This window comes from Bos taurus, chromosome 3 (assembly GCF_002263795.3).
Source record: "Bos taurus isolate L1 Dominette 01449 registration number 42190680 breed Hereford chromosome 3, ARS-UCD2.0, whole genome shotgun sequence".
Taxonomy (NCBI): Eukaryota; Metazoa; Chordata; class Mammalia; order Artiodactyla; family Bovidae; genus Bos; species Bos taurus.
The window spans coordinates 120,324,499-120,349,372 of NC_037330.1; the positions used below are offsets into that span (position 1 = coordinate 120,324,499).

A 24,874-nucleotide genomic window follows, 5' to 3' on the forward strand; every position below is an offset into this window, starting at 1 on the left:
CGCAGCCTGGAGCCAGAGGTGGAGGGGCTCCAGAAGCGCCCAGCCCTGCAGAGGCGGCCACTGGGGGGGCACTGACCTCACATTGGGGGCTCTTGCACTGGGAGCCCAATGCTTGTGCACAGGACCCTAAGCGTTCAGAGAGCCTGAAACAAAAGGGATCTTCTAACACTATTCTTACTTATGCCAGCATTTCCAAACCTCTTTTGGCAATTCAGCCCCCTGTGACTCGCACCTCCCCACGTGGCAACTCTGAGCAGGTCTTCTCAACAGTCTAGAAGATGCTGGGCTAACCCAGAGACCCACCTAGCGCTTGACACAGCTTCTTGTCAGCATGATGGCCCTGGGAATAAAGGAGGCATTCTGGCTGGGCCAGGGCAGCTCGGCACTCGAGAAGCCTGTCTTCCCGGTGGTGCAGGAGAGGCGGGAGGCAGCCGGGGCAGAGCAGCTGCACACACAGCCACCTGTTACTCAGAGGCCTCTGTAAACACCAGGAGCAGCAGAGCCCTGCAGGCCCAGGCTGACACTAAAGCAGATCTTGGAAGGAGGAGGCTGGGCCCGCGGCGGGGGGGCAGCCACACGTGAGCGGGAACACGTGACCTCAGGCAGGTGGCCCACTCCCCCCACCGCCACGTACTCAGAAGATGCACTCCCAGGCTTGCACGAAGTTCACCACCCACAGATACAACTTGAGTGTGAAATGTTTATACTGCAATAAGTCACCTGAAAGATAATATATTTTATTAGAACTCATCCAATAAATCCATTTCTATAAAAACAAATAAGAAATCCTCAACTATTAACTTATCAAATACTAGCTTTTAGAATACCTATTCTGAATACCTATTCTTAGGTGCTTCCCTATAGCTCAGACGGTAAAGAATCTGCTTGCAGTGCAAGTGACCTCGGTTTGATCCCTGGGTCAGGAAGATCCCAGGGCAAAAGGAATGACAATCCACTCCAGTCTTCTTGGCTGGAGAACTCCATGGACAGAGGAGCCTGGCGGGCTACAGTTCATGGGGTCACAAAGACTCGGACACGACTGAGCAACTAACACTATGCTGCACTACCACTGCTGTTCTTAAAACCACGGAAAACACACAAATAAGCAGGGAATGTTTACTTCTCTGGGGTAGCCTGGTGGGCTACAGTCCAGGGGGTCGCAGAGTGGGACACGACTTAGAGACTCAACAGCATAACAACAATTCACACACAACTGTTCATCCAAGACCAAAGTGCAAGAACTCATTTCAACAGAGAGACCAGGGACAGCCCATCTTCAGAGGGGATCACGGCATCGCCACATGAAGGGAGCAGCCTGTAGGCCTCGGGGCTGAGCTGTCCCGGACACCAGGGCGCAGCTGGTCCTCCACAAGCCTGCCCCACCCCCCACCCCCCACGGCAGAGGGGACGAAGCCCACAGCTCGAGGCAGGGAGGGGCGAGCCCTTTAGGTCCTCTGGGGGCAACAGCCCAGAGCCACTGTGTGAAGAGGAATGCGCACAAGTGCCCTCCTCCTCACAACCGGTCTGTTTTCTCTTCTAAGGACTCAGGATGTTCCTGCTGCATTCCATCAACCTCACGTGTTTCTAAAGCCCAAGAAGATGAGGTCTAAAATCAGACTGAAAACGGCGTCCTGGCTGGAGTCAGTGGCCTGAGCAGCTTCCCTCCTCTGGCCTCTGAAGACAGTCGGCCAGGCCAGGCAGGCATCAGCCACAGGCAGGGAGACCTCCAGGACAGACCCTCACCAGATAGAACCCAGGCTGCTCTAAGCAGGCAGTGCACACACGTCTGCCCCAGGGGAGCAAGGCTGCCCATCAGGAATGCTTCTGCAACCTTCAGAAACCAGCTTTCGGATTCCAACATCAGAAAAGGATTCTCCCCTTAGGAACCAACCACCAACTGAGGAGGAACTGCTACCTACAGCTTCCAAAGCAAAGACCACGGGGCTGGGAGAAGGTGCAGAGGTGAGGCACTGGAAGCCCTTCGGCTGGCTCTCCTCCGCCAGCAGTCCATGCTGACCGTTTGCAAGTAGTGACCCGCCATATGGACCAGCTGATTTTGAAAGAGAAAATGATAGCCAACACTAAGGTGAAGCTTAAACACTTTTCATATACAACTTTTTCCATTAAAGTCAGAAGTATTTTGGGTCTATGAACCAGACGGTCACTGCGGCAATGACTCAGCCCTGCAGCTGCAGCACAAACGGAGCCACAGACGTGTGACTGATGAGGGATGGCTGGGTTCCAATAAAACTTTATTTACAAAAACAGGCAGAGCCAAGTCGGCCCACGGGCCATGCTGAGCTCAGCCCTGGTCTTTGAGGCCATAGGCTTCAGCCTATCCCCAGGATGACAAGTCCCACCAAGGCACCAAAGACCTCAAGGGTTTCAGGGAAACCTCAATGTTTCAAGCCCACTTGGAAAGCCAAAGCAGCATGTCCACCAGGCACAGCAGGGCTCCTCCCACAAGCCAGGCGATGTGGAGAGGCACGGCTGGGGAGGCTAGACTAGATGCTGGGAAAGGGCTCCCTGAGGCCACAGCTCATGCAATGCTGTTGGGGGCCACCGGGTAGTATGCACCACCTTCCACACCCTCCTCCTTCACACGCCGACCACCGCATCATCCTGCCAGCCCGCTCTCCAGCACGCTTCCCCGCTGCAGATGAGGTGAGGACCAAAGCTGCGAAGCCCACCTCACACCGTGCTGAGCGTTTAACAGCCAACCCAGGCTGGAGCTCCAGCCCCGGGCACCTCCCAGTGATTCAGCTCCAAGTCAGCACTACAGCCCAGAAAGGCCTCCTTCCTTTCAACTTTTATAAAAAAACTTTTACAGAGTTATATTTTAGGCTTTTTACTTATATTAAAGTTCTGTGTGCATATGTCTGTGTATTATGCATTCTGTCATTTCCAGCAAGGACGTCTTTACTGTACTCCCGAAGGTACCCCGTCTCCAAGGATCACCTGGAGAAGACGGCAGAGAGCAATCCCGGGGCCCCGGCACCGGGAGAACCAAGGAAAGCGCATACGTACACACACGCTGCTGACCTGCGCTGCGCCGGGCCCTGCCGCTGCGCCATGGAAGCTGCGGCGCCAGGCGCCAATGGCGCGATCACTGGGGAGTGCGTGGAACGCGCCACTGCCGCGGTAACAACCTTAAGCCCTCAGCCACAAGGCCAATGGAGCGTGCTCCTGTTTTGACCTTAGAAGCCTCTGTTCCTACAAGAAACAGTCTACTGAATCCAGAGCGTGGTGCTGTGTTCTTACGATTAACCCCTTTTGATGTCTTATAAATTATATATCTAGTAGAAGACTTCCTGATGCTAAAGGAATTATAATTTATCATTGAAACATTACAAATGAGCCACTGCTTTTGCCCACATGGCTCCTTCGTCAAACTGTAAAGTCATCCTTGGAAATCCTCAGAGTCCACCCAAAGGAATGAGTAAAACGGAATCAGAAAACTGTCAGGGGCATACACAGTTCTGTGTGGACATAAAAGGAGCAATCATGGGCTGCCAAGGCAGTCTTGTGCTAATCAAAATTTGGATCAACTGACCACACAATCGAGCTTAAATTTAAGATTCTGCTAGCCCCAAATGGGGAGCACAAGAGCAACACCCCAGGTTCCAGGGACAGCACCAGCCACCGAAAGGCCACACAACACAAGAGCACAGGAAACCTTGTTCCCGTGGTCAGAGAAGGCAGTGAAGGTGAAACCTCCCTTTCCCCTGCACTAGGGCTGGCACGGCGCCAACGGGGAAAGCTACGCAGCACCTCGCTGCCCCCACCAGCACCCCAGTAGACAAGGGTCCACCCGGTGTCAGCCAACCTCCGCAACTCTGCTGGGTCGGAACTGCTGCCACCGATGCTGGACTCCCGCGTGGAGGGACTCACGCGCCACTGGCCTTGGCGGAAAGCATCTCCGCAGTCGTGCTCCAGCGCGAGCCTGGAGGCACAAGCGTCTGCTCCAGGTGCCAGTCCCCAGAGTAAAACAAGGCTCCCATCTCCCAACGACACCCCAGCACAGGGCGGAAAGGAACTATCGTAAAAAATCTTTTACATAAGAGAAACAACACAAGCAGCCATTTAGAATCTTAAGCTCTCACTAACCAACACAGGCGCGTTTGCTAGAGGCGGCCTCGGCGCAGCGTCTGAGCCTCGGCGCCACTGCCTCTGGGCTGGCTCAGCCTGCTGCGGGCCTGTCCTGAGGCCGCACACACACCCTCTGGTCCTAACGACACAACTGACCCCAGATGGTGCCGGCACTCCCAGGAGTCAGGATCACCCCAGTGAGGACTGCCACCCGACAGGACCTACCATCTCTGCAGGAAAAATGAAGCCAAGTGCCACGAGTCTCAGGTTTTGGCACATCGCCAAAAATGTCTTTTGCAGCATCAATCCTGTGCCAGCCAGCCCATCGCCGGGGAAGAGCCCCCAGAACATGTAGTGACCCCCATCCCCCCTGCCGGGCTTGTGTCCCCAGGACTGGGCCTCTACCTCAGAGAGGAGCCCTGGTGCATACACCCAAGCCCATTCCCCAACCCCAGCTCTTCAAAGTTGCTCCTCAGAACCTGTGGCCTCCCCAAGGGGCCACCTCTGGTGCCATGGAGCTCCCTGCAATGATACCAAGCCCAGACCCTGGCCCTGGCTCCAGACCCCAACACCCCATGACCCTGGCAGGCATGCATTCTCCCCTGGCCTCAGAAGCCCCATCTGGACCATGTTCTGGCATGCTCCAGGTCAGCACTCCATAGCTGCCAGAGACATCAGGACTGGATGTGGCCCCTGGACCGAGCTGGCACAAAAGCAGGTTCCCCCACGGGTCAGAGATGGGCCTGTTGTTCAGAAATGCAAAAAGCATCCCTTCACAGCGCTGGCATCAAGAAACTGTGCAGGACAAACCACACGTCACCAGTCAGCTTTCTTTTACTCTGCTGTATACTGAACGCAATTACAAAGACGTATTTTTTATTTAAAAACATGAGTATTTTTGTGGAAAATCTGCTACTTGTTGTCATTAAAATAAACTGTTGTGATGTACTAAGGCTTCACTGTCTTCTCCTAATTCTTTGTCACTAGAAGGATGTAAAATGACTCCTGAACCAGAAGAAACATCCCCACTGTGTCACAGAATTATCACCAACACAGATGACGGAGAAACAGCAACACCAGACGCTGCTGCACTGAGCCCCCGACTTCAGGAGCTCCCAGCCTGTGGGTCAGGATGGAGCAGGGCCCTCCACACGAAACCCAACCGATCGAGCCAAGGCATCTGCTGCTTAGTGTGGCCTGTCTACCTCTCAGGTGATTTCCAAACATTCTTTCATCAAAAGGTCAGTTTAAGAATAAAAAATAACCTGAGAAGAATGAAGTGAAGTTTCCAAAAGCTTTGAGGAAATTAAAATAACCTTTCCTCTCTCTGGGCTCCCTTCACTGCAGTCCATGCGTCACAGCTCCTACTCCTCCTCCCTGTCCTCCTCCTCCTCCTCATCCAGACTCTCGTCATCAGCCATGCAGCCCTCAGGCTCCTCTTCCTCCCGGGCCAAGAGTTTCTTAAAAACCTCAAACTCCTCAGCAGAAGAAACTGCTGTTCTGGCCAGAAACTCAGCTTCTGAAACTCGGAGGATGTCCTTCAGTAAAGGGTTGGGGACCTGTGTCTGCCCCTTCTTGTCAGGGGTCTGGTACCGGCCCAGCCGCTCCAGGAACACGTGTCTCTGTTTGGTCTTGGTCATGGAGTACTGCAGCAGGTCCGTCTTCACAATGTCCACGTGTTTAATCCCCATCCTGAAATAGGCATACTGGAGACACAGACGTGGTTAGGAAGGCAGCTGCAAAAAGCCTGGTAGGTTCCTAAAGCACAGCCAACTGCAGCTGTCCAAAAGCACGCGGAGAAACCTGACTAGTCAACAGCGGTAGAGCACTGTGACCCCCAGCATCTGCACGATGGCGACAGCTTTCAAAGCATTTTCAAATTTATATCGAGAAAGATGCAGCAAAAAATAAAGGGCAGGAAGGAGAAATCAAGATCTATTTTCCTTCATGGGGTAAGAAAAACTGGGACCATGAAAAAAATAGGTAAATAATTCAGAAAACATCTAGGATCTGACCTAAGCCATCAAAGTTGTTACCAGAAACTTTGGAACAACCTTCATACTTACGTTTCTAAGATCAACATGCACAACAGATTTGAAAGAAAGGTTCTAGCTAATTTTAAATTAGGTATTTCAAGCAGAGGTCTCATATGAACTCTAAGAAGGGGCCTGAGTATTCCGTTATCAATGGCAGGAAAGTTGCGGAAGATCTTTTACCCGTGGCGAAGAAGACTCCACACTGAATTCTGGCTGGCGCTGGGCCAAGAGGGTTTAATCTTGACCTTGTCTGCTTGCCCAGGTGAGTCAGCTGACCCTGACTGCACTGGAAACCTGCTGCTACCCAGCACGCCACCAGCCATTCTTACCTGAAATTTGTACTCCAGCTCACCAGGGTCCTCCCGAAGAACATACGGGCACCTGTGCAAAATCTCGGTGACTTGCTTCACGGTGAAAAGGCACTTCTCCTTAAGGACCCCAACAATGACTTCAATGTCCCGCTGACGCATGGTGAAAATTTCAGGGCAACAGTAAAGCACCCTCTTTAATTTCCCTGAAGATCATTAAAAAGGGCAAATACATCATTTTAGGATATTCCAGAAACCCAAGGGGCCAACCACACCTAAATCAAGCCTGAATTTAAAAAACAAACAAGGATCCTCTCCTCCACAGAAGGAGTGCCAACTTCAGATACGTCTTCCCAGGAGCACTGTGGAAGCAGAAGGGGCCAGAATGGCTCAACTCCCCAGTGACGCCCCTCGCTCCTCACTGCCCAGCCCCAGCTGACAGGCGCCTGCTTCATATGCTAGGGCCCCTCGTGCCCTCCTCGCCTAGAAGAGACTTTCACAGGGATGTGCTGGGAAAGCCAGACAGGAGGCTGAGGCAGCAGTCTCTCCCACACTGGGGCTCTGGACTCCTGTTTCCTCCTGCAATAAAACAGTCCTTGAAACATTCACAACCAACATCTTAGGACCTAGGAGCTAGAACGCAATGAAAAGTGGTTCCACAATAACAGCGTAATAGTAACAGCGAGAATCCTGACGCACAAGCACAGAGACTGATCTCCGGGTTCGCAGGGGCCGCAGGTCTCATCCACACTAAGGCACTTCTGAGGGACGGGGGCTCTGTCAGTAACTGTATTAAGAAAACCGGCGGAAACTGGGACCATCCCAGGCAAACTGGGGCCTGTGGCCTTCCTATAGATAACCAAGTAAGACTCAGAGCCCAGACACTGGTAAACCTCCCTAACAGGTGAGTCAATGTCTTGATGAAGCACACTCAGGAATGAATTTCAGGAGTTCAGTGTTTACCTTTGCAGCTAAAGCTCACGCTGAGCTTCTAATCTATAACGAAGGCACGTAAGGCGTCAGGGTTTCCCAGGTGGTGCCAGTGGTAAAGCACCCTCCTGCCAATGCAGGAGACAAGAGAGATGTGGGTTCAATCCCTGGGTTGGGAAGATCCCCTGGAGAAGAAAATGGCAACCCACTCCAGTATTCTTGCTTGGAAAATCCCATGGACAGAGGAGCCTGGTGGGCTACAGTCCCTGAGGTCACAAAAAGTCGGACCTGACTGAAGCAACTGAGCTCAAGGATGGTGTTAAATTGAGCCTTTCAGATTACACCGCAACAGGTAATCTGTTAGGAGAAACACACACCATTACCTTCTGCTCATCTTCTAGAAAAGAGAAGGAGGCCTGTAGAGATCCTCTGAAATCTGGACTCCCAACCTTTTCTCCCCTTTCCCCATCCCCAACAATACTTCACCAACAACAGACAAGAATGAACAAACAGTAGAATTCCTCTGATGAACGTGGGTAGGGGTCCTTGGAGATCCTCATGAGCCCCTACCCTCCTCCTCTAGAAAAGCCCACAGAGAGACCCAATGGGACTTCCCTGCTGGTGCAATGGATTAAAAACCTGCCTGCCAGTGCAGGGGACACAAGTTCAAATTTGGGAAGACTGCACATGCCTCAAAGCAACCAAGCCCGTGCGCCACAACCCCCGAGGCTGCGCGCTGCAGTGACGGCAGCCTGCGCACCTGGGGCAGAGCTCGTGCCCTGAAACGAGAGAAGCCATGGCAACGAGAAGCCTGCATGCTGCAACCACAGAGCCGTCCACGCAGCAACGAAAACCCAGCACAGTCAAAAATAAAATTAATTCCTTAATTTAAAAGAGAGAGAGATCCAGTGAACTTCTAGGATTTGGGGGGAGTGAATCCTGTGTGTGGGGGGGGGGCGGAGACGGTGGCTGGGAAATGGCCACTCCACCTGTGTCCCAGGAATCTGGGAAGATTTCACATTTCCCATTAAATGGAGACACCTGACTGGAACCCAAGCCTTTGCGGGGAACTCTAAGTGTCAGTAATGCCTGACGCGGCTCCAGACCCCTCTCCTCCTCCGCAGGCGCGGCCCCGGGATGGAGGAGTCTAAGTCTCTGGCTTCACACAGACACACACAGCACTGAGCCCGCCCCGGGTCAATTGAAGCGTCCAAGGGCACACGCACACCCACGAGCCACGCACACCCACGAGCCAACGCCACCGCTGACGTGTGCGGGGCCCACACCACGCGCCCACCACTGTTCCCGACGCCAGAGCACCCACAGGGAACACACCAGACAAGAGCGGTCACTCAGCTCCCCCTCCCACCTGCAAGGCCCTCTGCAGAGGTCACTCTGCCTCCTCAGCTCTAAGCCAAATCACACATTCCTCTCAAGGACTTTTCCCCCGCAGAAACCTCCTCAATCCACCTCCCCAGGCTATTTGGTCTCCAGCTCTGACTCCTCAGCACTACATATAAAATCCCCACCACCTCATACCTTCTCCGAGGCCCAGCTTTCGCAGGTAACTGGAGCGCTTCTTCATTTGCATCACAGGCAGTTTCAATAACTGAGGACTTTTCTTCAAGGCCACACACACAGGCTCTGGATTCAAACCCAGAAGTATTAATTCTGAAATGATGTCCAGCATCTGTTGAGGGTGGGTACCTGGCTGTATGCTGAGCAGTTCATTAACATGGACATCACTAAAACCCATGTCCCGGAGGGAACGGACAAAATTCTCTTGCAACACAGGAGTCCTCTGCTTCTCAAGGAGGCACTGAATCAGCCCTGTTCTGTGCTCTGGTTTCTGTGCACATTTTGGGGGTTCAACAAAGGACGACTCCTCAAGGCCCCCTCCACTGGAGACTGTCATTAGCTTACACAACAAAAAAGCAGCCGTCCTTTTCTGTCCTGCAGGCTGAGGAGTCTGCCTAGCGAGGAGGGCCCAGGTAAGGGGCGTCAGGCGGTGCCAATCAAAGACCTGTAAGACACAAAGGGAATGCATTCCTCATCACACCAATGCAACGGACACCACAGGATTTCTGAGTCAGGGTCTTTAGCTCATTGGTCTCACGCAAACATAAGTTTTTATAAGCAATCTGCAAACTCATAACTGAACTTTAAAAGCCTAGAGAGAAAGAAGTTCATGTACAGAGAACAGAGTTTGCAGAAGGATAGGTTTGCTTTTGCTGCTCTAACTGAGGGGACCGGGACAAGGAGGGATTGGGAGAACAATTTCAAGGCCACTGCGTAAAGTATGCCTTCGGGTGTGGGGGGTCCTCTACCTGTTCAGTGCCTTGAGGGGGGTGGCTACAAATTTAGCTGAGAGATTAACAAGAAGAAAAAAGTGTATTTATATGCGTATGTTGATTCAGGAAAGAGGTAGCTCCCTAAATGACTACAGCTGGGGGCAAATGGGGGAGGAAGGTTTCTAGGGGAAGAGCAAACGGGAGGGCTCTTAGGAAAACAAGTGGGAGCCCAGAAAGTCTGTGACAATGTTTATGTTGATACAAGGGGTCGTCCCTCTTTTTTCCCTTCAAGACGGTAAACTCCCCTGGAGAAAGGCTCAATGGCGCCCTCACTCCCGGAAAGCTCTGCTTTTAGTGAGATAAGGGCCGCTCCAAGCAAGCTTCTTTCAGTCTCTGCTGAATCTCAAACGTCTTTAGTTTAAAATCATTTCTGTGCCAACTCTGGGGTCCGAGTTGGTACCCACACCTGAAAATTCCGTATCTCATACCAGTCTCCAGATTCACCTAACTGCATTCATTCCACAAACGGAACGCCGTTAGCCTGCCAGCCAACTTCAACATTCCCGCTGACCTCAGAACTCTTAGGGGTCAGGCCGGCGCGCCACCAACGGGGCCCAATCCCCGGGTCCTCAACGCCCCTCGAGACGCGTCCCTGAGCCTCCCCAGCGCCCTCAGCCAAGCCCGCCCGCTCGGAGCGCCCGCCGCCCCTTGTCGCCCTGTTTGTGGTCCAGCCGCGGCTTCGGCCCACCGCCGGCGGCAGGCGGGGTGGGGACAACGGGCTAAAGTCGCGCCAACGCGGCGGGAAGCGCCGGAGGCCGGGGTGCCGCACACCTCCGCGACCCGCAGGAGACCGGAACGCGGCGGCACCTCACCTGCCGACCCAGCGCCGCCATAGCGCGGAAGCAGCGCTCCCAGGACCCGTCGCTTCCGCCCTCCCGCGTCCGTCGCTTCCGCCCTCCCGCGTCCGTCGCTTCCGCCCTCCCCCTCGCAAGCGCAAGCGCGAGCGAGGCAGTTCCGCCCGGCCCTTCTCCACCTGCGTCCGGCCGCCTGCACCGTGGGCTCTCGGACCGCGGCTTCCCTGCTTCGTGCCCACTCTGCCCGGATTTCCGCTTTCCGGAGCTCCCGGCTGGCAGAACAAATGAACAGCCCCTTCCCCACACGCTCGCTTTCCGTAAGAGAAAACTGTAACCTCGGCTCACACCGGCCGCCCCCCTGGTCCCGCAGTAACCTCCCCGGAGAAAGTAGCTTAAGGCAGAGACTGGGCGGTCTGAGTAAGATGGAATCGTCCCAGGTGACGTTATTTAAGATTCGATGTGGAATCTGTATCCAGTAAGAATTTTAGTGTAGAGTTGAAATGAGAATGGAGTGATCACCAGGTTCCAAATGGGGTCTGGGGGCCGCGGAGGACCGGGTCTCAGCCCTGCTCCGCACTTCTGAGAAGTTAGAACTGGGCCAGACCCAGGGACGCCCCCGCCTACCCAGAGCAGCACCTGCCAGGAACAGCCTTACGGTCTCAGGAGTTCCCCTTACAGCTACGCAACCGTCTCAGACTGCAGCCCGTCCTTTGTAGACAAGCGCCCTGCCTTCTTGCCAGCTCCAATTATAATTCTTGATAAAAACACACATATTCTAGATGTGTTTAAACTGTCCAAAGGAACTCCACAAATCTACGGTTTTTCTTTTAAAAAGTTCCTCCCAACTTAGAGGTATGGTTTCCTTCTGGGATGAAATTGTTGCAGCCTAATTTGCATTTATTCTTAAATTTTGGATATAGACCTGTAATCGTTCAGGTATAGAAACTGGGCATCTTTCAAAAGGGGATAGTGGTGAAGAAGAACAAAAGAGTGTACTTTCTCAGCTGCCTAAATTCCATCAGTTTTAAGTCCAAACCTTAATTTGTAAGCATTTCTTGTTTTATCTACTTGTTTCTGAACTGAGGAAAAGGACTTGATTTTTGCATGGATACAGTTTATAGAGTACCTGCTCTAGGCCAGGCGCCAGACGGGGTGCTAAAAATATATCTTGTCACAAAAGGATTATGTCAAAGAAGAGGAAGGTTGTAAACCGTGTGGAACTCAAGAAATGGTTCTGTTTCTATTGATTTGCTTTTTTACCCTGATTTTCTCCTTGAAATATGCAGCTGTCAGTACTGCAAAGCTAATCACGTTAATGCTTTTACACCCAAAGTCTAAGAACATCCTTGTGTGCCTCCCTGGAAGGAGTCACAGAACCTAAATAGGCGTCTAGGTCTAGAAAGAGTAGTGGCTGGTGTGCAGGAATCACTCCAGAAAGTTGGCAGCAACGTCAGTGCTCTGAGAAAGCCTTGCTCTTTGGAATCTTGACTGTAATGTGGGGAGGAAAATTTTTCAGCATCTGCCTCAAAACTTTAATGCCTGGATTCTTTCTGCAGAGAATACTCTCAAAGCGTTCAGACTTTCCTCTGCCAACAAATCAGGTGAGTTTTAATTATTTTTCTTATACAGAAGTAACAGTTCTTGGAGACCTAGAACTTTGCATTTTCAGCCCATTGCACACCTGTCTGAAAAAAGCATTCTGTAACTTCTTCTGTATTATAAGCATCATAGAAACTACAAAGGAAAATATTTGGGTTTTTTTTTAACCTTTGAAGAGTTCTTAGAACATCATAAGACTTGTTTCATTCTGAACAGTAAATGTCACTAACTTACTACAGACTTTAAAAAATACACTTCTAAAAGTCCTGCCTTTACTATCTCTGCTGGACAGAGGAAGAGTCCTCGTCATTCTCTTGAGACGTCAGAGAGACTCAGGCAGCACTTCCTAAAGGAAAGGGATGGTGAAATCCTATATACCGCAAGTGGAGAATAAAATGAACTGTCATCAAGATAGCTGCATACTTCCTACACGAATACTGGAAACTGGGCGCAGGATCGCACCTGAGGCAGGCTGGCCCTGAGCATCTTCTCGGTCCTCTGGGTAGGAGCCTCGGCCCGGCAGAGTGAGGACACATGGGAAAGGGGTGCTGGGGCCTTGGGTTTGGTTTTGTTTTCTTCCTGCTATTTGAGCAGGGGGTAAAATGAAAGGTTTCCTTCTGACCCCAACCACTCCCTCTCTCCAAAACAGATACAAAATAGAGGCTGAATTTCAGATTAGGGTGGATTGGAGCCTAGAGGGGAGGAGTTATCTGAGTATGTGAGAGCTGCACTGGGTCCTGATCAGGACGGGGAGAGGGGCATTCAGGGCCAGACACCCCCACATAGTCGGGGGGCTCCCTGGGCCACATGCCCCCACGTAGTCACGGGGGGCTCCCTGGGCCAGATGCCTCCACATAGTCACAGGGGGCTCCCTGGGGCCAGACACCCCCACATAGTCACAAGGGCTCCCTGGGCCAGACGCCCCCACATAGTCACAGGGGGCTCCCTGAGGCCGGACGCCCCCACATAGTCACAGGGGCTCCCTGGGCCAGATGCCCCCACATAGTCACAGGGGGCTCCCTGGGCCAGATGCCCCCACATAGTCACAGGGTGAGGGAGACACCCCCCACACAGTCATGGGTCAGGGATCCCTGGGGCCAGACACCCCCACATAGTCACAGGGGCTCCCTGGGGCCAGACACCCCCACATAGTCATGGGGGCTCCCTGGGCCAGATGCCCCCACATAGTCACGAGTGGGCGGTCCCCGGGGCTGGATACCTCTGCATAGTCATGGGGTGCTGAGGTGCTGGGAGGGGTTGGGGTGGACAGCAGAGCAGAGACAGATGATGGGCCAGCCCTGCTGAGCTCTGCACAAGGGCAATGGCTGACACACCATGCCTCCAGTCTCCTTAGACTGGCGAAGCTGCACAGACCTGCTGGGCACAAAGAGGGACCCCCAAGCTGACCAAGGCGGAACCACTGTGGCACACGGAGACGCACAGATAGAAAAATAAGGAAATGAAGTGCTTCCCGTACCAGCACTGCAGAAGAATTCATGTGGTCCAAGTCAGGGTAATTGTTGACTAATAAAACTGCTTTAATTTGGAAAACGTTCAAGGAAATAAAGCAACAGTTTGGTCATTTGGCAAACAGTTCTCCACACTCCACGTATCAGACAAGCGTACACCAAGTCAGAGGAAACCGGAATCAGGCGCGTGTACGAAAGCACAAAGAGAACCGAGAGCCTCTCATGCGCCTTTTGGAAATTCGCAGATGAAAAGCCCTTCAGTAGCACAAAACTCAAACGCTAGAGTGTTTTCTCAAGGCCATGAAAAAAATGAATTCCACGTCTATTTTGTAAACCTAAAATAGCACAGCATCACTGGCTTTTGTTCTAACAGATGGGTTTTAGAAAGTGAGCTAGGCCTAATTCTTGAGCGCTTACTCCCGAACGGAAGGCGCCTGAGAAAGCCGTGCCTCCCTAAGCGAGTCTGCAGCGCGGCAGGGAGCTGGGCCAGCCGGCGCTCTGGATCCCACCCTGCTGCACGAGGGCCGGTGGGGCTCTGGGGCCCGAGCCGCGGCACTGGGGCTCCTGCCGTCCAGCTCCAGACCAACGGTGGACAGAGCTCTGCTCCCTGAAGGGGGAGAGAGGTAGGCCGCGTCACCTGCCTGCAACAGCATTCTGAAACCCTTGGCTTCCCTCTGGAGGCATTCTGAAGAGCAGAAGGCACCAGAGGAACCCTGCAGAGCCCACCCAGCATCATTCGAGACTTGCCGGACCCCGCCGCTGTACCGGAGCTGCACATCCAGACACAGCCCCCGCGCAGTGGGCCCCGGACGCACAGGGCCGCCGCTGCCCACTGCGGGCCCCGGCTCCCTCGCCCTCCGCTCTCCTCCTCGCTTCGGCCTGCTCTGGCCATCAGCACTTCACAAACCCTCTCCCTAGGCCTCCACCTCATCTGTGGATTTGTCCTTGTCACGGGTGCCCACGGGTGTTCACCCACCTTCTAAGGCCCCTGGGGCTGTTCAGGGCCTCTGGAGTCCGGCTCACAGGCAGCAGGCTAGCCCTGGGCCCTCACCTTGGTGTCCAGGGCAGTGCGTAGGAGGGAGCTCCCCTCCCCCAGAGGCAGGGGGCGACTGGGACCCCCTTGCCCCACAGTGCACGGGCTGGGCTGCTCACCTGACTTGTTTAGCCGACACACCTCCTCCCAGGTGTAGTCCGCCAGGTTCACGGGCTGTGTCACCCAGCGGTCTGTCACCAGCTTCTCCAAGGTGGTACGCTGCTCGGGCACAGGCTGCAACAGCCCAGACATGAGGTTCATGAGGTCTGGGGACGGAAGGGCATGTGGTCAGAGGGCTGAAGGTGGCCCAGGCTGGGGGTGGGTGGCGCGCACTGTGCAAGTGCAGGGCCTGGGCCACCGATTCTGACCAGCACCGTGGGGCTTCTGGAAGGCGGGGTCCCTGGCCATGCTTCCCAAAGTGCTGCGGGAGGTGTGTGGGGCCCCTGAAATGAAAGCTTAGTGCTAGAGCTCCCACGCTGCTCATGACACCAGGGGGCAGCAGCCCTCATGTGGGCTGCCCGCTGGGGCTCTGGAGACACAGAGCCATGGACACAGGCATCGCGTGGCGGGAGGGGAGGGAGGTGCAGCTGCGGAGCCCCGGTCTCTCCCCACGGGAAGGGCGCATGAGTGCTGAGGAGAGCCCCAGCCCTGAGTCTGCATCTGGCTCCCACTTTCTTTAACAGCATGGGTGTCACCGCAACCAGGGCCACTCCAGACCTCAGTGCCCGGGTGACTGTCCTGAGAGCCCAGGGAGTAGAATTCGGAGCAGCCCACTCGCAGGTGGAGCAGCCTCTCCAGGGTGGAGCAGCTCCCCCAGCCCCAGGGTGGGGCATCCCCTGAAGGTGGGGCAGCCCCCCAGGGTGGAGCAGCCCCTGAAGGTGGAGCATCCCCCAGGGTGGAGCAGCCCCAGAAGGTGGAGCAGCCCCGGAAGTTGCAGCAGCAGGCTGCAAGAGCCCCACTATCATGGGGATCCAGAACGTTAGGAAAGCTCTACAATTCCTCCAGGTGGCTCTAGACTGAACTGTACCCCCCGCAGATTCCCCGTGTGATGATAGTAGGAGGTGGGGCCTTTGGGAGGTGAAGGGGGTCAGATGAGGTGGTGTGCCCCACCCCACCCAGCATCAGTGCCCTTATCAGCAGAGGCACCAGAGGGCCTGCTCTCTCCTTTCTCTGCCCCGTGAGGACACAGGAAGAGGCAGCTGTCTACCAGCCGGAATCCGCCAGCACCCTGACCTCGGGATCTCCACCTCCAGACTGTGAGAAATAAATGTTAGCGCTGTAAACCCCGGCCTGTGATGGGCAGGCATGGCAGCCCGAGTGGACTGAGACTCGGGCCTCCACCCTGAGCGAAGAACCCAGGCACAGGCCTGATGCCTAAGGGAGCCTGTCACCTCACCACCTGTGGTGATGAATGAGTGCTCTTGGATCACATGTCGTGACTGGGAGACCTCAGAACCCTGTGGTCCAGCTCCCTGGAGCTCCTCCAGGCATGGGTCTGAGGGGCCATCCAGGCCCGCTGGCAGGGGTCGGCACTGCAGATGCAAGCCGCTCTCATAGCTCTGCGGGGAGCCAGCTCACAGGCGCTCCAGGAGGGACAGAACCCTGGTTCCACACGAGCGGTTGGGGGGGTCAAGTCCATCCTCCCCCTCCCTCCGGCCATGCTCAGAGGCTGCCAGTGTGTCCCTCAGAAGACAGCCCCTCTGGTCCAAACTTCCCTAAGATCAGTCATGACATCAAAGTCACCTCCAAATCGCCTTTCTGTTCAGATCAAAGTCTGAGAGGAACGGAAGAGAGAGCGAGCCAGCTGTGCCTGTGTGGGTGACACCATGCACTGCTGTGAGACAGGAGCCAGCCCAGGACGTCCGCCCGTGCGAGCTCACCTTCCGAGACCAGATACGGGGGGTTTATTGCGGCCTCCATGGTCTCCTCCAGCTCACAGAAGGGGTTCTCCTCGAAGATCAGCGTGTACAGCGTGACCCCCATGGACCACATCTCCAGCTCCGGCCCCCGGTACCTGCCAGAGGAAGAGGAGGCACTCGGGGCGCTGGGCCAGCCCCACAAGACAGCAGGACCCCGCATGTCATCCAAGAGCAACCCCCAGCGAGACGCACCATACTCCTCGACCACGTCCGCCCCCCGCCAGCCACTGGGGATAAGACGACAAGCAGAGGCCCACTCAGCAGTGGAGAGACCAAGTCAGCAGGTGGCAAGGGGCTGAGCACAGTGTCCGCTGGGGAGCTTCCTGGAGGAGGAGGAGGGAACACCCAGGAGTGCAGGCAGTGCCAGGCCCCCAGGGACCTGGGGAGCCATGGCGGCTTCAGAGCAGGGCAGCCTGCCCTTCAGAAGAGACCTGAAGGAGCCCAGGGTGAGACTGGCACAGGCGAGCCTCTGTAAGGATGAAGCAAGCCCTCAGCAGCAGGAGGGAGGAGACGGTGGGGCGCGGAGTCCAGGCGGCCACCAGCTGGAGGAGCGGGCCTCGGGGATGGCGCCCCGGGGTGCTCTTGGTTCTCCTCTGTGCTTACAGATCCCCTCCTCCCAGCTACCATCCCTGGGCTCTGAGAGGCCGGCTCTCTGCCAGCCATCTGCATGGTTCAACCCTAATGCCCACAGCAGACCAGCAGGGTGAATCCACCTTTTCCTGCACAGAGGCCAGGCCCCACGCTGCCAGCGTGCTTGGTCCCTCATGTCTGGAGCTGTGGGTGGGGGCGGGGGCAGCCTGGGGAGCAGCTGTGTTCATCAGACAGGAGTGCAGATGCGGCAGCTAAGGGAGCTGGTGAGCAGAGGCCCAAGAGGAGCCTCTGCCTTCCAGGGGCCACAGAGGGCCAGGGACCCCAGGAGGCAGGAGCCGGGGGCAGGGGGCCAGGAGGCAACCATGAGGGCAGAGCTCAGGAAGTGAGAGGAAATGCCAGAACAAGAGAATGAGGCTTCAGCAGAAAGAGATGGCAAGGACGCTGGAGGCCAGGAGAGAACACCAGAGCGGAGCAGGAGTCGGCACTCCTGCTGTAAAGAGCCGGTGACGAGCGCAGGCGGGAGCCGCGCGGCCTCTGGACACTAACCCTCTCCGCCACAGCTGCACAGAAGCAGCCACAGACACCTGTGAGCCCACAGGCGCAGCCCTGGGCCAACAGGACTGTCCTTACGACAGCAGTGGAGGCCAGTCTCCCACCCAGGGATGGAAGGATGTGGAAACGAGAGGGAAGACACAGGCAGAACCTGCGGTGAAGGTCCTGGATGCTCTAACCACGAGCATGCCTGGGAGACTCGTCAGAGCCACGCTTCTCCAGAGGGCATGTTAAAGAGACACAGTGAAACACCCGCAATCAGACCTGCCTGGAGCTCAGCTCATGCGGGTAAAGACCAGTTCCAGTGCATGTGGGCAAGACAGAAATCTACGCATTTGGGGCACAAACACTGAGCACCGTGTCCATGCTCAGAGGAGCCCTACAAGCCCTGAGCTCCGTCTCGACCTTCTCTCTCCTGAGCTCCCTGAGACTGGGCCCTGCCCCAGCTAGGCCCCCAGCACAGAGTTGGACCCGCTTCTCATCTCGGCAAGAGCAGGGGCTCGCCCCACGCCCAGCTGACATGGAGGCGAGCCAGTCAGCGCCAGCACCGCCAGCAGCAGTGGGTGACCCAGCACGGGCCCTGCGTTGGCGCTTCATGCCTCACACGGCCAGCCCGACCGCACACCAGCGCACTAGCCTGCTGGTGCTGGCATCAAAATAAACAACTAAAAAAATTCTCTTCATGCCTTTGAAGAGTCCCAAATTTGGGGACTCTTTATCTTCTCTTAACTTTTGATTATAGTGAACTCCAAACACAAAAGGTGAGAAGGCAGTCTAATGAACCCCTGGCTTCCCCGACTGAGCTTCCTTTTCCTGCCCACTGACCTCCCGAAGCATACTGTGTCACTCGGCACCCTCATCACACAGAGGCACAACCTGAAGCCGCTTCCCTCTGCTGCCGCGGAAGGTGTGAGCACAGGCTGCCCGCCCGGGACACGTACGGGTTCCCCATGAGGACCTCGGGCGCGCAGTACCCGATCGTCCCTCTGCTGCCGCGGAAGGTGTGAGCACAGGCTGCCCGCCCGGGACACGTACGGGTTCCCCATGAGGACCTCGGGCGCGCAGTACCCGATCGTCCCTCTGCTGCCGCGGAAGGTGTGAGCACAGGCTGCCCGCCCGGGACACGTACGGGTTCCCCATGAGGACCTCGGGCGCGCAATACCCGATCGTCCCTCTGCTGCCGCGGAAGGTGTGAGCACAGGCTGCCCGGCCGGGACACCTACGGGTTCCCCATGAGGACCTCGGGCGCGCAGTACCCGATCGTCCCTCTGCTGCCGCAGAAGGTGTGAGCACAGGCTGCCCGCCCGGGACACGTACGGGTTCCCCATGAGGACCTCGGGCGCGCAGTACTCGATCGTCCCACAGAAGGTGTAGAAGAGCTTGCCCCGCTCCAGGTAGGCGGCCGAGCCAAAGTCGATGAGCTTGATGGAGAAGTCCTCGGCAATGACAATGTTCTCGTCCTTGATGTCCCGGTGGAGGATGCTCTCGGAGCGCAGGTACACCACGGCCGACACCAGCTGGAACAGGGGCCACCGTTGTGAAAAGGACACTGAACACAAGGCCTCAGAGAAAGAAAGAAGGTGAAGCCGACTCTGTGTGACCCCGTGGACTGTAGCCTGCCAGGCTCCTCCATCCCTGGGATTCTCCAGGCAAGGATACTGGAGTGGGTTGCCGTGCCCTCCTCCAGGGGATCTTCCCGATCCAGGGATCGAACCCGGGTCTCCCATGTTGCAGGAACTCTTTACTATCCGAGCCACCAGGCCTGCCCCTCGGCAAATCCCCAGGAACACCAGGCGGCACCGTCAGCGAGAGGGACCGCGTGTACGGCCCTGCGGGACCCACTCGCCTGCGCCTGTGCCCTTCCAGGGACGCCCCTCATAAACACTGTTTCTAAGGTCTCGGTCTGTGTGCCACCAGTGACCTCCCCGGCAGACATTCACTCACCCCACGACAGGCAGAATGATCGTCTAGGGAGGACAGACAGATGGCAACAGAAGCCACAGGACGCGTGGTGGACGCTTGAATGAGTGTGGCCTGGGTTGTGTGGGCAGTGGCCCAGGAGAAGGCCCAGAGGGGCAGTGATTTCCCCAGAGCTCATCGGGCAACTTGAGCAGGGCTGGGAGCAGAAGCCCAGTATCCAGGCTGCAACTTCCAGGCTCTGGCAGCTTCTCAAAGAGCAGCGCAGAGTGGAGCCATGCTTTCCCCAACGCCTGTGGCCTTTCAGCGGTGCGGCCTCAAAAGAACTCCCGGGAAACGGGCAAGCGCATCAGTCTCCACTGTCTCCACTGCGAGAGGGTAGTTACTAGGATGTACTGCTGCCTGCCCACACGGCACGTGTAGTGTGGGGGATCAGTAGCAGTAGCACCTCAGTGAAGTTTAAGTAAAATTAGTAAGACTGCTGACCCCACTCACCACTCGGACACCAGCTGTACCGATGAGCACCGTGATTTCGTGGACACAGTCATTCAGATCGTTAGAGAAAATTTTACATTTACAAGTGAATATCTTTGAGTCAGAAGCAACAATTAATGGCAGACAAACTAAGCTGAATTAATTAACTTTAAATAAATAAAGAGGGCTTCTCCGATGGCTCACCAGATAAAGAATCTGCCTGCAATGCAGGGAACACAGGAGACACAGGTTCAATCTCTGGGTTGGAAAGATCCCCTGGAGAAGGAAATGGCAACCCACTGCAGTACCCCTGCCTTAAAAATCCCAGGGACAGAGGAGCCTGCTGGGCTGCAGTCCAGTGGGTCGCCAAGACTAAGCACGAGCAAAACAGAGTTCTGTTGGCTCGGCCAGAATGAATGAATGAACATGTATTTACACACACACACACGCAGACGTGTGCACACCTGCACATCTGTGTATAGACGACGCGTGTGCATGTGCACGCGTAACACTGCACAGATGTGCGCACGCACACGGATGTCTGTGCTTACACATTCACACATACGCTCACACGTGTATGGACATCCACCGACATACACACAGGCACGTGTGCGTATCAGGCCCAGGTGGGAAGCAGAAACCACGTGCTGCTCTGAATATGGACAACTTTGAGGGTTACTAATTGCAAAGCAGTAACAAGCCCGAATCGGGTGAGGAGCTGCTCACCACAGAGGAGAGCCGTGCACCGAGCAGACGCGACCCAGAGCTGGAGGCGACGCACACACTTGCACGCGACACTGCTGTTCTGTGGAGCCCCGAGTCCACGTTTACACGTGAAGCCCACTGTGCACACTGATTTACGAAAGGGCCAGGAGACTTATTGCAGAGTCAGCAGCGTCAGAGCCCTGAATGAACAGCAGTCAGGCAGCAGCTGTGGGTGACTCCACGTGTCATGTCACACGGAAACCTGTTTGCCATGAAGATTTCAGAAACAAACCTCCACCATCAAGTAAAGGAGATGCCTGTATAACCTTCCAGGGGAGGAAGACAGGGAGAGGTGGCATTCTTTGGGCAGAACTGTGATGACCAAAACTTACAAGTAGGTGCCTCAGAAATTTAATTTCAGAAATCCAGTAATTTCTGGGCATTCATAGCTTTGGGGAAGAAATACCAGTTCATGGAAGCTGTTATTAGAAACCAAGTCAGCTCCAGGAAACCAAGAGCAAACCTGTGAACTGGTCACATCCCCCCACCCCGCACCCCCTGGCATCCCTCCACCTTTTCCAGGGAGCAAGGAATCATCTGGAATGAAACTCCCACATTCCCCAAACCAAAGAACTGTTGTCTCCCCTGCCCCACCCCAACACCCAATTTCTCTTTCACAGGACACCTTTCTACTTAGTTGGCTACTCTCCCTTTCCAAAAAATAACAAACAGACTAAGATCAATACACGGACAGACACGAAAGAAACCAAGACAAATAACCGAGATGGCCAGAACCGCAATCTTTGCAGGTCTATTAACCGGGCAGCTACATCTACTCAGCACTTCCCGTGCGCCTGACTCGGGCGTGCTGCACGGGGGCCTCTGCACTCTCTGATTGAGCCCCAGCAGTCCTGTGAGACACTGGCTCGGGTGAGGCCCACGTACAAATGCGCAGGGTCTCCCCATGGCGGACAAGGACTCAGATCAGATGCACAGCCTGCAAGCCCAGCCCGAGAGCTGCACTGGTTCTTCTTTGAGGCTGGGTGGGGATCATGTGAATGTAAACACACTTTAATCTTCATCCCACATCCCTGGTCACCCCAGGGTGACGCCTGGCCTCACTCTTCCTCCCCAACCCCAACCTCACTCTCTCTACTTCAACAGTAGAATCCTCTTCTCGAAACACGTGTCCTACTCAGTAACACTCCCAAACCGGAGGCCGGGTCCAGCTTCACTGACTCTGGAGTCCTGGGCCCAGGCGGCCAGGCCCGGCCTTACCTGTCGAAAGATGTAGCTCGCCAGGGGCTCATCGAGGCTGGGATGGCGGTCAATGAATGCAAACAGGTCCAGGCCGGAGCCGTGCTTCTCCATTACCAGCTGAAAGAAGCCTTGGTTCTCAAACACGTCCAGCACCTGGAGAGAGAGACACGAGCTGGGTCCAGCCCTGCCGGGACACCTCCAAGGCAGTGCGCTCGGGCACGGACATGAGACGGCACCCCACCTTGATGATGTTGGCGTGCTCCACCTTGCACAGGATGGCGATCTCTAAAGTGACCTTCCCAAGCTTGGGGTCCTCAATCCAACAGTCCTCCAAAACCTTCTCCTTCTTTATGAACTTCACCACCACCTACGGGAGAGACGGGGTGTCACTGCAGCCCTTCCCACCGGCCCCCGGCAGCTGTGGAGCCTCCACTTCAACCTAACCCCACCTCCACCCCCAGGAGTCCTGGAACGTGGAAGAAGAAGCCTGATAACAACCGTCCAGCCTGAGGGGGCCAGGAGCAAGTCGGCAGCCAGCCGGAAGTCCCGAGTGGACCTGCGCGACCTGCACAGCAGCAGGATGGGGGTGATGGAGGACCCGGGGGGCTGATGGCAAGACCAGCGCTGGAGGTCTCCGAGTGGGTGTTCCTGGCAAGACCAGTGCTGAGGTCTCGGAGTGTGTGTTCCCCAGATACCCCACGTCACCCCAATTTCTCAACCGAGGACTGGATGTCCCAGCCAAGAAAATGAAATAAGAGGCCTGAGAACTGGAAAAAAAAGAACAAAAATGTCAATCATGTTGGTTTGGAGAACTAACCAAAGAGTTCCACAAGATGGGCGGACAGAAGACAAATACATGGAAAAAATGGTGTGGTGCGGCCACAAAAAAAGGAAGAGGAAGCCCACAGTGCCCGCTGGGTTGCTGATGCAGACCAAGAATGAGGTGACCGCCCGCGGATAAATAAAGATGGCAACAGAAACTTAACGAGTCAGCCAAGAAGCCCGTGACGCCCAGAGCAGTGTGTTTAAACCTTAGGAGGTGTGAGCACACTCAGAAAACTCCACACGACACAGCGCTCAGTGTTAAGTCACAGCTTAGAAACACACATTCAATCCAAGAAGCTAGAAAAAAGCAAAGTTTACACAAAGTACCAGAAAAGCAACATAAAGAAAAGAAACACTTGATGAAAAACATGAGCAATTCTCTGGCAAGTCCAGCAAAGAGGGGAAAATGTGCCACGAGAGTGAGGCGAGCAGGGGGAGCAGCTCTGGCCAGGAGCACCTGCAGACGCGACGGCACGGCGGCGCCAGCCACCACCGGCGTCCCAGGAGCACCCGCAGACGCGACAGCACGGCGCCAGCCACCACCGGCGTCCCGGGAGCACCCGCAGACGCGACGGCACGGCGCCAGCCACCACCGGCGTCCCGGGAGCACCCGCAGACGCGACGGCACGGCGCCAGCCACCACCGGCGTCCCGGGAGCACCCGCAGACGCGACGGCACGGCGCCAGCCACCACCGGCGTCCCGGGAGCACCTGCAGACGCGACGGCATGGCGCCAGCCACCACGGGCACCCCCAGCTCCGCGGGCCCCACACGACTAACGCGCAGAAAGGAAAAACACTCATCTACACATGAATGTAAATGAGAAAATCCCAGATAAAAACGTTAGCAAGCCAGGGGGCTTCCCTGGTGTCCTGGGGCTTAGACTCTGCACTCCCAATGCAGGGGGCCCGGGTTTGATCCCTGGTCAGGGAACTAGATACCACAAACTGTGACTAAAAGATCCCACGTGCTGCAACTAAGATCTGGAGCCGCCAAAAAATTATAAATATTAAAAAATATATATTAGCAAGCCAAGTTCAGCAACACACTAAAAAAATGTTATAAGGCAATAAAGGATTGAGTCTACGAATAAAAGTTGACTGTGGTTATTCACATGTTAATAAAAGAAACAAGAATATGATCACTGCAATAGATGCTGAAAAGTCATTTGGCCTAAGTCAACATTTATTCCTTAAATCAAAAAAAAAGTGATCTGAAAATGAAATAGCCTCAAACAAAAAGTATCCATCAAGAGATGAAAGAGCCTCAAACAAAAGGTATCCATCGAGAAATGAAAGGAGTCACTGGAGTGGGCAGAGGCCCACCAGGAGGCTGGGCGGCATACCTGTTACTCCTCATGGCTCTGCGGGTCCAAGTCAAGGTGACAGCAGGAAGGAAAAGAAGGCGAGGAGATGAAACAATAGAGAAGGCAGCACAATCGTCAGTGCCAGCAGAGGACCAGACAGATTGACTCAAAATCTCTAAAACCAGCACGACTTTCAACAGACCCCCCTGCTGTCCGGCCAAGCCTACAGCCATGGCAGATTCCGGCAGCGACGAGAAGCGTGGCGACAGGTGCCACACGGGCCCTCCCAGGAAGCAGCGGGCCAGGCCCGGGACATCCAGGCAGCCTGGGGGTTTGCAGGGACAGGCAGCATGGGGGTTTGCAGGGACAGGCAGCATGGTCAGCAAACGCCCCAGGCCTACCCACAATGGGATGGGGAGGGAGGGTGTGAGGTGCATCAGAGCCACCCCCCAGCACCCAGACCCCCCACCCCTCAGGAGCCCAGTACCTCCTTATTCGCCTCCTTGTCCACCGCCGTCCACACGAAGCCAAAGGCCCCGCTGCCGATCGGGCTGAGCGTGCTGTACTTAAGGGAGTACGCCCCCTCGCAGGCCGCCAGCCCCTCCAGCTCCACGGCCTTGGGGGGCTCCTCAAACCAGGGCTTGGTTCCAAGCACCTGTGACCACAAAGGCAAGTCTGAGGGGCCACACGCAGCACACTGAAGGAGGGACAGCGGAG

The 24,874-nt window shown here is 55.4% G+C and overlaps 2 protein-coding genes across 13 annotated transcripts in view; one reads left to right on the top strand and one right to left on the bottom strand.

Moving 5' to 3' along the window:
• Positions 1-5,042, top strand: part of SNED1 (sushi, nidogen and EGF like domains 1) — a 75,350-nt gene extending 70,308 nt beyond the window's left edge. For all 5 annotated transcript variants that reach the window (XM_024990344.2, XM_024990349.2, XM_024990345.2 and 2 more), the window contains one exon: positions 1,542-5,042. The gene's annotated coding sequence lies outside the window, so the exon portion shown is untranslated. The remainder of the gene's footprint in view (positions 1-1,541) is intronic.
• Positions 4,906-24,874, bottom strand: part of MTERF4 (mitochondrial transcription termination factor 4) — a 43,597-nt gene continuing 23,628 nt past the window's right edge. For 5 of the 8 annotated variants that reach the window (XM_024990355.2, XM_024990353.2, XM_010803946.4 and 2 more), the window contains 7 exons: positions 24,645-24,812; positions 22,269-22,394; positions 22,046-22,180; positions 18,989-19,188; positions 16,490-16,623; positions 14,729-14,875; positions 13,622-14,183 (listed from right to left, as the gene is read on the bottom strand). In XM_024990355.2, coding sequence (XP_024846123.1) covers positions 13,990-14,183; positions 14,729-14,875; positions 16,490-16,623; positions 18,989-19,188; positions 22,046-22,180; positions 22,269-22,394; positions 24,645-24,812 — 1,104 coding nt within the window. In that variant the 3' untranslated portion in view covers positions 13,622-13,989. Of the gene's footprint in view, positions 5,796-6,454; positions 6,640-8,902; positions 9,387-10,526; positions 10,587-13,621; positions 14,184-14,728; positions 14,876-16,489; positions 16,624-18,988; positions 19,189-20,849; positions 21,030-22,045; positions 22,181-22,268; positions 22,395-24,644; positions 24,813-24,874 lie in introns of those variants that run through there. The other 3 variants (XM_059883489.1, NM_001244226.1, XM_059883490.1) reach the window with 3 other exon arrangements.